Consider the following 14,022-nt stretch of genomic DNA (forward strand, 5'->3'; position numbering starts at 1 on the left):
TATATATAGTAATTCCCTCATAAAATATCAAAATAGATGATAACCTGATGTGAAAAATAAAATATATATATATATAGTAATTCCCTCATAAAATATCAAAATAGATGATAACCTGATGTGAAAAATAAATTGGGGTTAACCTCTCTCATGTTCTCTAAAAATAAGCTTTAAAAATTTCAATTTCATAATTTTAGATGTATAAATTTTTAATACTAAAGACAATATGTGATTCACATTTTATGTGTTTGAATGTGCAAAAATTATCATTAAAATCAAACAATAAATGTTTTTAGAGTTAAAATCTAATATTTTTTTCAACATAACACTATAAATGATCAAAGAAATAAAATAAAAATACCATAACTTGACTTAAAAAATAACTTGATTTATATTTATTTGTAATGATTAAATTATATGTAAAAAATTTGATTAAAAAATTATTTTGTATACAATAAAGAAATTATAATCACATTAATATTATTTATTATGGGAGTAACTTTTTAAAAAATTAGATAAGAATTAGATAGAGGATGCCCTTGAGATGCCGATGTTGGAATTATTTTGTGGGCTCACATAATTTAATTAATTGTACATGGACAAGCTATCTAATAAAGGACCCAATAAAGTGATCTAATTAATTATGGGTTTCCAAAGTATTAAATAAATTGGTATGGTCCACTTTATGTGTAGAAACCCAGCCCAATTAGGTCTTCTATGATGGGTTGAAGACTGTTAAGGTTATATAAGGTTATGGACCCCAAGGCACAGAGAATATAACACAGAATACATATGATACACGTATTCTAGATCTCTCTCCTTCTCCCATCAAAGGCAAGAATAAGGTGGTCGATTCTCTGTTGTCTTGGAAGATCCATAGCTCTGACGCACGATCTATCAATAGATTCTGGTACGTATTTACTGTTATTCATATTTTCTGATAATTCGACATGAATTCCTGGCGTGTTGTGATATATGGATTTAGTCACATGATTAATAGATTTAGTTCATTAAATCTCCAAAAAGTGGTATCAGAGCCGCGTTCATGTTGAATTATGAGAATTTTTGTTTATTGATGGATCGAAACAGAAAAGTATGTTTTATTATCAGATATGAGACAATTTTCTTCTCTGTAAATTTGTGGATTCAGATCTGATTTTTAAATTTTCTGAATTTGGATCTGAATAAATTCATGTTCTTCGGATACATTATTTTCGAATTTTAAATCCAAAATTCAGATTAATTTTCGAATTTAAAAAAAAATTCGAAAATTCGGATTTTTTTTTTCGAATGAGGCTGGTCGCCGTAATTTGGGCAAATCGGCCGTTCTCGGGAAACTTTTCGGCGTCGAATCGGTAGGCGTTTTGTTCGCCACGCATAGGCGCTCAATAACCCTCCATCGATTGGCCATAAAAGCTTCTGTAACGATCAAATTTTGGACTGAATCTCGGAACTTTAACACGCGCGAATTCTGTCATTTTTTTTGCTGATTTCGATAGATTTATGCCCGATTTTTGATCGGTGATGGTATGGATTCTGGTCGACCGTGGTAAGGCGACGGCTGGTCGTGGTCGCCGCCGACTGGTTTGGCCGGAAGTGGTGGCGGCGGCGGTTTTTGAAGGTTAGGGTTTTTCGAATTTGGGGTTTTTTGGTGATTTAAGGCCTTGTTTGGTTATCCAAATTTTGAAATCCAGAATTTTGACCTTTATTAAATTTTGACTTCCGCAATTCTGATTTGTGAAAATTAAATTCGACCATTTCAAAATTTAATTGCATGAAATAAAATTAATATGGAATTATTCATTATTTTATCGTCTTTGTTTATTTCGATAAAATATTTATGGATGAATAATTATAAGTGCAAATATTTTATTTCTTGCATATTTGGTCTCTAAGTTTTATTTGGCCCAATCAAAGTAAATTAAATTTTCTTGTGAAAATTTTAAGTTAAGTTGATATCTTGTATCTCAAATTTGGTGTTAAATTTAAATTTCATGTTAATAAAGTGATTTTGAGATGTGTAGATATTGTTAAAGTTCAAAATAAATTGTGTTTCAATTTATGCGAAAAATAGTCGGCCCAAAGGAAGATTATTTTTTGGCCAAATTCCAAACACGATAGATTATTTTAAAATGCTTCTAGATCTATGCGGAAAATAATCGGCCCAAAGGAAAATTATTTTCTGGCCAAATTTTAGATTCAATATATCGTCTTCAAGTGCATTTATATCTATGCGAAAAATAACCGGCCCAAAGGAAGACTATTTTTTGGCCAGATTGCAGACTTAAAAAAAATGTGTTTATATCTATGCAGAAAATAATCGGCCCAAAAGAAGGTTATTTTTTGGCCAGATTATAAGCACATAATTATATGCTCTTAAAGTGTGTCAAAGCTATGCAGAAATTAATCGGCCCAAAGGAAGATTATTTTCTTGCCAGATTGTAGACACATTATATGATATTAAATTGTGTTAAATTTATGCGGAAAATGATCGGCCCAAAGGAAGGTCATTTTCTGACCAAATTTTAGCACAATATGTGGTAATAAATATGTGATAATTTTGGATTTATCCATGCATGCAATTGTCGGTCCAAAGAAAGGCATATTGTTGGCCGAATTTATTATCAATATTTAATAACCATTATATTTGAGGGTACCACTTACAAATTGTTATTTTTGTTCAAAGACTAAATATCAATGTTGTGCTAGGTATTTTTAATGGGCCCACCACCAGCATGCTTATGTTTTGTTATTCATTTAATTTAAATATATGCATGGACTATATTTTATCGTGAGTTTTTTTTTCCATTTTGTTATAGCATCTTCTATATCTGCCAATCTAAACAACATTCCAGTACTTAATGGCTCAAACTTCAAGAAATGGAAAGAGCATGTTATGATAGTGCTCGGCTGCATGGATTTGGACTATGCGCTAAGGGAAGATCGCCCCGCCCTTTTGACCAGTTCAGGAACTGCTGATCAAAAGGGTTCTTTGGAAAAGTGGGAGCGATCAAATCGCATGAGTCTGATGATTATGAAACATTCCATTCCAGATACTATAAGGGGTGCAATTCATGAAGAAAATGATGCCAAAAGGTTCCTTACTCAAATAGCAGATCGTTTCGCTGCAAACGAAAAGGTCGAGACAAGTACTATTCTGACTAAACTTGTCTCAATGCGGTACAAAGAGAAAGGGAACATAAGGGAGTACATAATGGAAATGTCAAATCTTGTGACTCGACTAAAAGCATTCAAGTTGGAATTGTGGGAAGACATAGTCGTGCATTTAGTCTTGATCTCTCTGCCTGCGCAATTTAATCAATTCAATATAAGTTATAATACCCAGAAGGAAAAGTGGACTTTGAATGAGCTTATTGCACAGTGCGTTCAGGAGGAGGAGAGATTGAAACAAGATGTGATTGAAAGCGCTCACTTGGCATCTAACTATCAAGGTAATTGCATCAATAAGAAAAGGAAATGGAGCAATAAAGAAGGAAACTCTGGGACTTCACAGCATATAGAGCAACAGAAACAAGATAAAGTGATCACTTGTTTCTTTTGCAAAAGGACTGATGGGCATGTGAAGAAGGATTGTCCCAAATACACCAATTGGCGTGCAAAGAAAGGGTTGCCTAAGGAGCCGATTTCCAACTGATGGTGAAAGATACATCTTATGAAAATGACAATAAAACTGTTGGTGTTTTTTTTAAAAGCTTTATTTAGGAACTGGTATTTGAATTTGAAAAACGAAATTTGATTTTAGTTACATGTTTGAACAAATCAAGTTTTTTTGCTTTAATTTATCCATGTGGTATTTTCAATTTTTTGAAATACAAATATATTTGGTATGAGTTCCTTGATTGATAAGCTTGATAAATTGAACATCAATATTTTAAATGACATTGATATTATGCATGCATGAAATTTTGAAATTAAATGCAAATTAATTTCGTATGTTGACTTTAGTGGGAGTGAGTAAATTGGAAAGTCAACATTGAGAAGAATATATTGATGTTTATGTCCACATATGTGGTGATATAAATTTTATCATGTGGTAATCTCATTCGGTTTTATAGAGAACATTTTTAGATATTGTGAACATCATTGGAATGTTGGGCAGATATTTAAGAAACCCGACACTGGATCATTAATCGGGTTATGCGGTACATGAAGTGAACTAAGGATTTTATGCTCACACATCGGAAATCTGACATTTGGAATAGTTGGATATTTGGACTCCGAATAAAGTCGCGGAATTTTATCATTGGTCTAAGAAACTATTGAGGATCAGTTGTGATAATAAAAAGCCGCTATATTATATTTAAAGAACAACTGAAACTTGTCAAAGTCAAAAGATATTGACATGAAGTTTCTAGTTGGAATGAAATAATTCAGAGTGATTGTGTGTCAATTGAGCATGTTATTGCAAACTCTATATTGCGGATGCGTTTGTCATGGGTTGGCTACCCAAGATTTTTGGGCATATGACACACATTGGTGTTGTCCATATAGTTAATATGCTTGTACAGTGGGAGTTTGTATTCAGTTTATGCGTTGACTCATTTGACATGATTTAAGTTTCTGTACAGACTAAAGTTTATTTGAATTACTATGAAATAAAGTGATGACTTTCATTGCGGTTTGGCATTTGGTTGAAAGTCTGTTATTGGACTCTTTGAGTCATTAGGAGAATCAGTTGGAAATACATGTTTTATTCTTGGATCACATTTATGTATTTCCATGCTACACATCCATACTTGATCTATGTTATTGATTATGCTAATATTGTGATCATTGATGGGTCTAGTGATTTTAAATGTAGCGATGACTGCTTTGGTTCAATATTTGTATAATTGATAGACCATATTGTTAAGGAATATTTTGGTTTAGATAGCAAGAGCTCAATCCAGTTTTTGCATGTACAATATCCGGATAACTTATGTGGCCCAAGTGGGAGATTGTTGGAATTATTTTGTGGGCTCACATAATTTAATTAATTGTACATGGACAAGCTATCTAATAAAGGATCCAATAAAGTGATCTAATTAATTATGGGTTTCCAAAGTATTAAATAAATTGGTATGGTCTACCTTATGTGTAGAAACCCAGCCCAATTAGGTCTTCTATGATGCGTTGAAGACTGCTAAAGTTATATAAGGTTATGGTCCCCAAGGCACAAAGAATATAACACAGAATACATACGGCACACGTATTCTAGATCTCTCTTCTTCTCCCATCAAAGGCAAGAATAAGGTGGTCTATTCTCTGTTGTCTTGGAAGATCCATAACTCTGACGCTCGATCTATCAATAGATTCTGGTACGTATTTACTGTTATTCATATTTTCTGATAATTCGACATGAATTCCTGGCATGTTGTGATATATGGATTTAGTCACATGATTAATAGATTTAGTTTGTTAAATCTCCAACAGCCGAGGCTAAACTTTGATTCACCTGAAAACTTGAATCATGGTTCTCATGACCTGAAGCATTTCAGCGGTAAAGATGAAGTTGAGATGAATATCAATGATGCCTCTGAAAGTAGTGGTGCTGTTGCATTTCATGTGGCTGAGAAAGTCCTAGCTTTACCTTCTTCTCAAGAAGATGTCATGCATTGTGCATGTTGAACTACAACCAGATTCAAAAATCAAAACAACGCATTATCTTTCAGAGATGCTTCTGTCTCATCTTTCGTATGATGCATGCGCTTTGGAAGAAGAAGACATCTTGGCTCTGAATCACACAATCAGCAATCTTGATGCTTGTATGAGTAGTAAAACTCTTCGGCCAAGAAATAAGCAAGAACCTTCCAATCTTATGGGATACATATCCGAGAAATTTGGAGAGTGCCATGCTATGGTGCCTTTATTTGGACTCGTATGACCGAGCAAAAGGGGTGTGTTAGTCCTCTATTTTTGTTAAGTCTCGGTTAGTCAGCAATATATTTTCCAATTTTCTACTGCCAGGTTTTACCAACTCTCTTACTGCCATTGAGCTCTCATGTAGTCATGTTTCAGATCTTGGAACATTTTGTTTTGAGTATATATTTGGTTCCTTTCACCAAAAAAATCTTAGTTGTTTCTCAAATATAAATTTGCATATTTTTTTCTTCAGGGTACTGTTGATTATAAACATGGGCATGCAAAGGATGGTGAGAGAGTTGAGAAATCACCTGTTTTTTCTTTCTTGAGGGATGATACAGACCTAACAAGAGATGATGGTATGGCAAAGCTAAGGTATATACGCTCTTTTATTGTAAATTCATGTCCGAACGATGCAAGCATTGCTGTGAATTGTGGGTAATATCGTGTCTAAATTACATGTATTTGCCACTATCATCAACAACTATTGTTCATCTAATATGGACTGCTGTATAATAGTCCATAAAGATGGTACTCGAGGAAAATATCCTCTATAATGAAGAAATGGATTCTCAAGCAAAACTCTTTAAGAGCTTGTGGCTCGAGGCTGAAGCTACACTGTGTTCCATCAGCTATAAAGCTCGCTTTGACCGATTGAAAATTGAGATGGAACAATCAAAACCCAAATCATCAAAAGGTTAGATCTTACAGAAATCATCCAATCTTGTTTTGCTTTCAACTGAATCAGAGTTTTTGAACACTCGCAGAAAATAAAGATGTCGCAGCAACGATGCAAAAGGTTCACATTTCACCTGCTCCAAGCACGTCTTCCAAGCTAACCTATAAGTCTCAAGATAGCATGATTCTAAAACCAAACACACAGGGTCGGATCTCTTCTGTCGCTTAAAACGACCCCATTATGTCTAGATTCAATATCTTGAAATCTCGAGAGGACAACTTGAAATCACTAGATATATATGAAAGTGAGCAGCAATCCAAGACACTCGTTGGAGATCAGTTAGAAGGTGAGGCCTTAAATATGCTGAACCCGACTTCTTGCATCAAGCTATGCCCCTCGATGAAGAAAACCACGATTTGTCTATAGCTGGTTATGGATATGAACTGGGTCATCCGTGCTCTAACAACCATATCATAAGGCATTCTGATCCAAGTAGATGTGGGTATTGTGATACTCTCTTTCAGCTAGGAAGAATTGGAAGAGGGTTTTCTATGGGAGGACTCGGGAAAGTAGCAAAATCATGGCACGAACCTCCTTTTCCCAATCATGGTGATGACATAACCAATATATTTGTCATCCTCTGTATATTTTTGTATATATGGATGTTTTGCTGAAACCTATTTGCAGTACCTGGACTTGGATTTTATGAGGTTTTTATTTCTGGCCAAAAAATTATTGCATGACGGTGGACAATTTCTTAATTTTTGAAAAAAAAATATTTATATGTTCTATAAAATTAAATTAACACGTTAGAAACTTGATGGAGACTGTATTTCCTCAAAGCTACTTCATGTCAAGAAAATATTGCTTGTATAATTTAAATTTTTTTGGAACAATAATTTCACATTTACTAAATAATCAGCTATCATTTCATCACACATCACTCCCCAGATCGTTAATTCCAAGTCGAAATCCAAATACTGCTTAAAATTATCAGGGGCCAAAAAAAAAAACAAAAACTCCAAGTCCATTGAAAGACCAGATGGTGAACGAGGTGTAGAGGGTGATAGAATAATATTAGATCAATGCAAAAATAATTTGATATTACAACAAGCCTCTGAATGTTCATACCAAAACAAAATTCACTCAAATAACAATTTATAAAATTGTAATACAACTTACAAGAAGATTATCCAACCCTATCCTTATTTCATATAAACAAATTCACCTGTCTTCTGATACCAATTCAATGGTGGATCCCAAATTTTTTTACATGAAGATAGTTACATGGAAGCATTTGAGGGAAGGAAGACACGACCACCCCTCTGATTCTTATCCCTGCCACTACAACATTCATTCACCCATGTCATCATCTTCGACTTCTGCAGCACTTAAATCAAGATCGGCTAGCAGTTCGTCAATTGGAATGGAAGGAACATCTTCACCATCGGTCACAGAAGCCATTTCCAATGGCTGGTATTCTCTATTCCGGTATAGAGAGATGCTAAATCTTAACTCAGGATTCTCCTCCAGATCTCTCAAAAATTGTTCATACATAGAGTTAATCTTTTCCTCGTTGTCTCTACCTTTAGAAGTGAGATCAATCTCCATGTTGAGAGACTTGAGTTTCCATGATCGCAGCTTACCTTTCTTCTTCTGGCGTTTCTCTTCATAGCTCTTTTTTATCAATATTACCTCCGGAAGTACGAGTCCCTTGTACTTGTCTAGTTCAATATCATTACTGTTGGCACCAAATAAATCATAACCGAGGGCGTAACCTCCGGGATTTAGAAGATGGCCCAGGTGTGTTCTCACATTGAAAATCGTGTCATTCTTTCCAAAATCAGATACTCGGGCAACTTGAGCATCAGCTAGAACATACCTTGAGCCACCAATGTTGACCTCAGAAGAAACAACCTCCACATCTAACACTATATATTCCACGAGCTGCTTAGAGGAGAGCAAGGGCTTGAAAGATGATCTCCAGTACTGCTCAGCATCCACGAAGCTGCTCCTCAGAGTGAATGGATCTAATAACGCGATGCTGTTGCTCACTTTAGTGCATATTACCAGTGGCCCGAGGTTTCCCAAACCTGCAGCCACTTTAGGTGGAAGACAGATTAAATCCTCACGACAGATTGGACAAATTTCAACAGAAAACGTGTACTTGTAGTTGTAATTATTGCTCTTCGGGTCATGGGACACAAGTTGTTTGTCATGCCGACTCCTAATCGGAGCTACTTTACCCAAGAACTCCACAAACTTAGCACCATGACTCCTATTACCAAAGAAAAAATCAATCCCCTGGCCCAACGGCTTAATTCTTATTGCGCGAACAGCAGCAGCATGCTTAAGAATAAGCTGTTCGAGATAGAAAAAGGTGCGCCTGTGAGGAACATGCTGCCGCAGTTGCACTGCAGCCACCCATTGATCAGGGTTTGCCTGCACTCGTGAACAAGATTCACACATCTGGTCTTGCACAACATATTCAACTGTGTAAGCTTGCTCAAGAATTGCCCCATTGAGAACCTCCTTCTGGACCCTTAACTTCACCTTAATCCTCTTGGAGTGGGGTTCAGTCCAAACAAATTCAGCATGCACAAAACTGACTTTATTCAAGTTCTTCAATCTCTTCACACAGAAGGTCAGCAACTTTTTGGATTCCAGCTGTGCTTTAATCCAAGTCCGAGGTGGCTGCAAATAGGTTTCACACTCAGGGCAATGGATGATAATGACATGCTTTTGTAGGCCTTCTGTGATGTCAACTTCAGACTGCAGGCATTTCGGACACATATTCGCAGCATTTGGTTGAATCAAAATGCCACATTTACAGCACAAAACGCTACCAATTGTCTGGGGCACAGTAAACATGCCCACCTCTTGTGCCATTCCTAAGTAATTAAAAATAAAAGAGACATATTACTTCATTGATGATTTAGGATACCTTGCACAATTAACAAACAAAAACCAAGAAGTAGAAATATATTCTTAATTTTCTAGCAATACAGGATAAAAAACCACCAAAAGGACTTTTTAGTTTCCTTGTCACAAAAAGTTTGCCAAACTCAGTCAATCAAAGTAGCTTCATAAAAACTTCACAGCGTTCTCCCAAGGCATGATTCAACACTCACATGAGCTCGGAAGCTGTTTAAGCATACAAAGAGAAGTCAAAAAGTAAATGTGATGTGAAGAAATACCTCTACAGCTAAAATTACTACTGGAATATGAAACATGGACCTGAATCACCATGAAATCCATAAAGGATCACGTGTATATTTCGCAAATGAAGCATAGATTCAACCGTAAAAAAAATACAAGAGAAAAACTTTACCACGATGGATATCGGAGATGTCACAACTCACACATCCAATTCGAACCCCATCTTCGAAATGTTTTCAAAATCCAATAAATCTCATCGTTGCCTACGTATTTAACAAAAACCAAATAATTCAATTCAGAGCAAGCAAAATCAAGATTCCATATTCAAAAGTCTCTCACACAGAAATGTAAACCAAGCTCTAAGCTAAAGAAACATCAGCAAAAGCTTTAAAATTATACATATATAAATCACACACGAACTACGAGAAATCAAGAAAAATAAATAAATTAACCTTTGATGACAGAAAATCCTATCGCCGACACTGATAATGGAAGGGGAAGAAGTGCAAAATTCGGCAAGTACAGGGCCGCGAGAAGGAAGTCGGTTTATATATTGCTAACAAATTGGGCTGATACCAAATAAATAAATGTCCAAATTCATAATGGGATTAACCGACATACATAGATTTACAAATGGGCTTGGACTGATACAAGTTTAGCCCACTTCAGTTTGCATTATCAAGCAATAAGATACCATACCCATTTGTTTCGATTTGGATCTTTTCTCACTAAAATTTGGCAGTGTTTTTATTTTATATGTATTTTATTACAATTTTGAAATTTTATTTGTTGAAAAGAGAAGATAGAAATGTAAAAATTAATTTTGGGATTTTGGTAGGTAAATCTAAATATATACTTTCGTTCCTTTCTTACTCGAGAAAAGAAATTAATTAAAGAGTAGATCTGTTTTGACACGGTCTCACGAATCTTTATCTGTGAGACCGGTCAACCCTACCGATATTCACAATAAAAAGTAATACTCTTAACATAAAAAGTAAAGTAATATTTTTTCATGGATGACCCAAACAAGATATCCGTATCACAAAATACGACCCATGAGACCGTCTCACACAAGTTTTTGTCTTAATTAAAATATAACACTTTAAATCATGTGGCTTATTTATGCATACATATAAGATCCTTAATATATATATATATATATATATATATATATATATTACTGGGTTATATATGTAAAAATAATATGTGTGTGCGTCCCTTCTTCTTAGGGGTGACTAATCAAGTTAAATCACCAAGAATTAAAAGTTTCCCCCAGTTAGACTCCAAAAACGCAATATCCTTTAGGCTTTTGCAGCCATCATATAAAGCATGCAAATATGAAAATGAAGGCCAAGCAAAAAGCTGAGAGGAGAAAGATAAGGTAAATTAACGGCTAACTATTGCAAAGTTGCAAACTTTTCAATTGCTTCTTTAATACAGATTTTACTAAACAGTTGGTGAATTTCACAGAAAACCAAGTCTTGAAAATGATTGAGAAAATCATCATACTATATAGCTCAATCTTTATTATATAAAAACCTAAGACCATGCATTTTTATAAGTTACAAAGTTATAAGCTCCAGCTGGTCTTCTTCACACTACGGTAGAACACTGCATGCCTTGCTTGGAACTAAAGAGTTGGGAGGATACATGTCCCGATTGTAAAGTAGCCATACAATTTATAGCTAACCTATACCTCCCAGAAACCCAAGATCCCACTTTCCACCTGAGTTTGCCTATCACCTTGAAATTTAAGGCCAACTTCCCTGTGCCCTGATCGTGTTGAACTTCGTATACAAACGAAGGGGCAACGGGCTGCTGTTTCCCGATCAAAGACGCGCTTAGAAGGTTTGTTTCTTTGTGCCCTTGATAGAACGGAGAAATGGAAGAATCAGTAGTGATTTTTTGTTCCTTATAGGATGCATATAGCCGAAATTCGTCGTAGTAAATCCCGACTCGATTGTTGGGATTCTTGGATAAGAGAGTGAGCTGTATGGACGAGTTGACGAGAGGCGGTGTAGAAGTGAGGTTAAGCTGATTTATCTGAGCTTCTTGAAGTGAGAATTGTGGTTTTGTGGGGTGGAGGATGAGCCAAACAAGGACTGTGAAGGATAAGAGGGTGAGTAGGATTGTTATGAAGTAAAAGAAGAGCTTTCTGTTGAACCTGTGGGAGTTGAGTGCTTGTTTCTCAGCGCAGTGTTTGGGAGATTTCACATGAATTTGAGACATTTGCAAAGAGAGAGAGAGATGGGAAGCTTGGTGTGCTATATGGGAAAGGGAGGGTTAATAAATATATAGAACACATATTTGCTTTTGACTACCAATTCAAATTGTAATAGTTTCACTCATGAAAATACGTTAGAGTGAAAATAAATTTTTTTTTAATTTTACGTTTTTGATCACTCGGTTTTCAAATTTTTGTTTTAGTACACTAATTTTTAATTTCGACTATTTCGATTTTATTGATGATCTGACAACGAAAAATGCAGACCTTACATCAAAAGAGGTTGACGGGGAATCGAAAATTTCTAACTTGTCAGAGATCATGTCAACAATTTGATCAAAATAGTCAAAAATTAAAATTTGATATAATAAAACCAAAATTTGAAAACTTAATTAATCAAAACTCAAATTGGACAAGTTTTGATGACTTTGGTTAACTAGGAAAACTAATTGGTCAATTAGATTGTTAGATGAATCTTTGGGTTCTTTTTTTTTTTTAAGAAAATAAAGAGTATGATATTCAAATCACTTTTATATATCTTTCTTAGTAAATGACCATCTTGATTCATGAATATGCATACACTACAATACCATGCAGATACTCAAATATAGATGTGCTTTTATAGTGAAATAATATTGATAAATTTTTTTGTTTTTTTTAAAGTGTAGGAAGTCAGTCTAACTAAGTCAGTTTTGGAATCCAAGGGAAATGCTTTTTTTAAGATTTATTGGGAAGAAAAGTTGAGTACTTTTTTAAAGTGCTAAAAAGTTGTCACAAGCCAATAGGTTGAAATATAGCATGTCCCATAAGGACAACTTTGCAATAATCGTATGGGATTTGTTTTTTAGCCTGTCTGAACAATGATTTATAATTTAATCATGACAATTAATATAAAATGAGAAATAAAAATTTTAAAAAAAACTTTTAATAAAATATCGAAATAGGCTTTATGATAGCATTTAACAGCTGTAAATTCAAGGTATTTGATTTTCCAGAGGGAAAATCGAAACATTTTAAAATAAATTAATTAATAAATCTTATAATTTTTCATTTTAGAGATGTGGCTACTCACATACGAGCATCTCCGAACACTGGGAAAAATAAATAAAATAACTATTGATTTTATTTAAAAACAAATACACACACACACACACACACACACACAAAACGTATGTGCCTCAAAAAATAATCCAAACGAATCAAACTACTAATTTTATTTTATTTTTGTGAAAGGAAATATTTTGTACTAAATGATTCATGCTCATTTTTTTATCCATTAATTTTATTTATTTATTTTGATTATGTTATCCATTAATTATAATTGAGAAAACACGCGGCCTAGAACTCATCAGCACACAACTGGGCTCATGGTCCAGACTCGGTTAATATACAATGGGCCTTGCAGCCCAGAAATCCAGAATTAAAGACGACTGGGTCTAGGTCTTTGTAGACTATTGGGCTGATTTCTTAAAATAGGAGAACAGTTAATTTATAATGGGCCTAACTACTTATAGTTAATACAGACAGATGTCGATACAGTTTGATGATTTGAGTTTTGACCTCAAAATATTAAGAATTTAATTTTGAGCATTGATTAGATTTTGAGAGGAGTTTGGAATTCGGAGGTATAATTTTTAATGAGTTATGAATATTATATTGCCAGAGGTATAATAAATAAATTTAAAAATAATGAATCTATCTTTATATTTTGTTTAACCGGAGCTCATACATTAACAAATTTAGGTCCGTACCCTTATTTTATTTAGCATTTGTTATTCAAGAAAAAATATGATATTGTACACTTATCACAAAAAGTAAATCTATTTGAATTTAATCTAAATTTTATCCAAATTTAAATGATCATTTCTCATTCAAAAATCATTATATAATCCAAAATCATATAAAAGTAATATATATATNGTAATATTTTTTCATGGATGACCCAAACAAGATATCCGTATCACAAAATACGACCCATGAGACCGTCTCACACAAGTTTTTGTCTTAATTAAAATATAACACTTTAAATCATGTGGCTTATTTATGCATACATATAAGATCCTTAATATATATATATATATATATATATATATATATATTA

At 34.1% G+C, this 14,022-nt stretch overlaps 2 protein-coding genes and 1 pseudogene across 4 annotated transcripts; 1 reads left to right on the forward strand and 2 right to left on the reverse strand.

Annotated features, from left to right (window-relative positions):
- Positions 1 to 521: 521 nt before the first annotated feature.
- Positions 522 to 7,303, forward strand: LOC140965946 (uncharacterized). Of its 3 annotated transcripts, none has more exons than XM_073426232.1 (5): positions 522 to 549; positions 5,436 to 5,857; positions 6,113 to 6,227; positions 6,377 to 6,556; positions 6,636 to 7,303. In XM_073426232.1, exons 2-5 carry the CDS (start codon positions 5,603 to 5,605, stop codon positions 6,764 to 6,766), a joined length of 681 nt encoding a protein of 226 aa, XP_073282333.1. In that variant the 5' UTR covers positions 522 to 549; positions 5,436 to 5,602; the 3' UTR covers positions 6,767 to 7,303. The 3 variants fall into 3 exon arrangements, 2 of the variants coding, with proteins under 2 accessions (XP_073282333.1, XP_073282332.1); XM_073426231.1 differs by having other exon boundaries at positions 6,627 to 7,301; XR_012173187.1 differs by having other exon boundaries at positions 5,436 to 6,037; positions 6,113 to 6,556; positions 6,627 to 7,302.
- Positions 7,304 to 7,660: 357 nt separating this feature from the next.
- On the reverse strand, positions 7,661 to 10,279 carry LOC140965921 (uncharacterized; annotated as a pseudogene).
- An 816-nt stretch (positions 10,280 to 11,095) lies between these two features.
- Positions 11,096 to 11,980, reverse strand: LOC140965940 (NDR1/HIN1-like protein 26). The gene has a single exon (XM_073426216.1). The coding sequence runs from the start codon at positions 11,924 to 11,926 to the stop codon at positions 11,291 to 11,293; it is 636 nt and encodes a 211-aa protein (XP_073282317.1). The 5' UTR covers positions 11,927 to 11,980; the 3' UTR covers positions 11,096 to 11,290.
- Positions 11,981 to 14,022: the final 2,042 nt, after the last annotated feature.

This window comes from Primulina huaijiensis, unplaced genomic scaffold (genome assembly GCF_012295235.1).
Source record: "Primulina huaijiensis isolate GDHJ02 unplaced genomic scaffold, ASM1229523v2 scaffold16847, whole genome shotgun sequence".
In the NCBI taxonomy this organism is placed as follows: Eukaryota; Viridiplantae; Streptophyta; class Magnoliopsida; order Lamiales; family Gesneriaceae; genus Primulina; species Primulina huaijiensis.

Excerpts from the sequence above, each read along its gene's own strand:
- LOC140965946 (XM_073426231.1), top strand. The coding sequence starts at position 5,603 with ATGTCATGCATTGTGCATGTTGAACTACAACCAGATTCAAAAATCAAA. Across the intron at positions 5,858-6,112 it reads TTGGAGAGTGCCATGCTATG|GGTACTGTTGATTATAAACA; the intron begins GTGCCTTTATTT and ends TTTTTTCTTCAG. Across the intron at positions 6,557-6,626 it reads AAAACCCAAATCATCAAAAG|AAAATAAAGATGTCGCAGCA; the intron begins GTTAGATCTTAC and ends GAACACTCGCAG.
- LOC140965940 (XM_073426216.1), bottom strand. The coding sequence starts at position 11,926 with ATGTCTCAAATTCATGTGAAATCTCCCAAACACTGCGCTGAGAAACAA.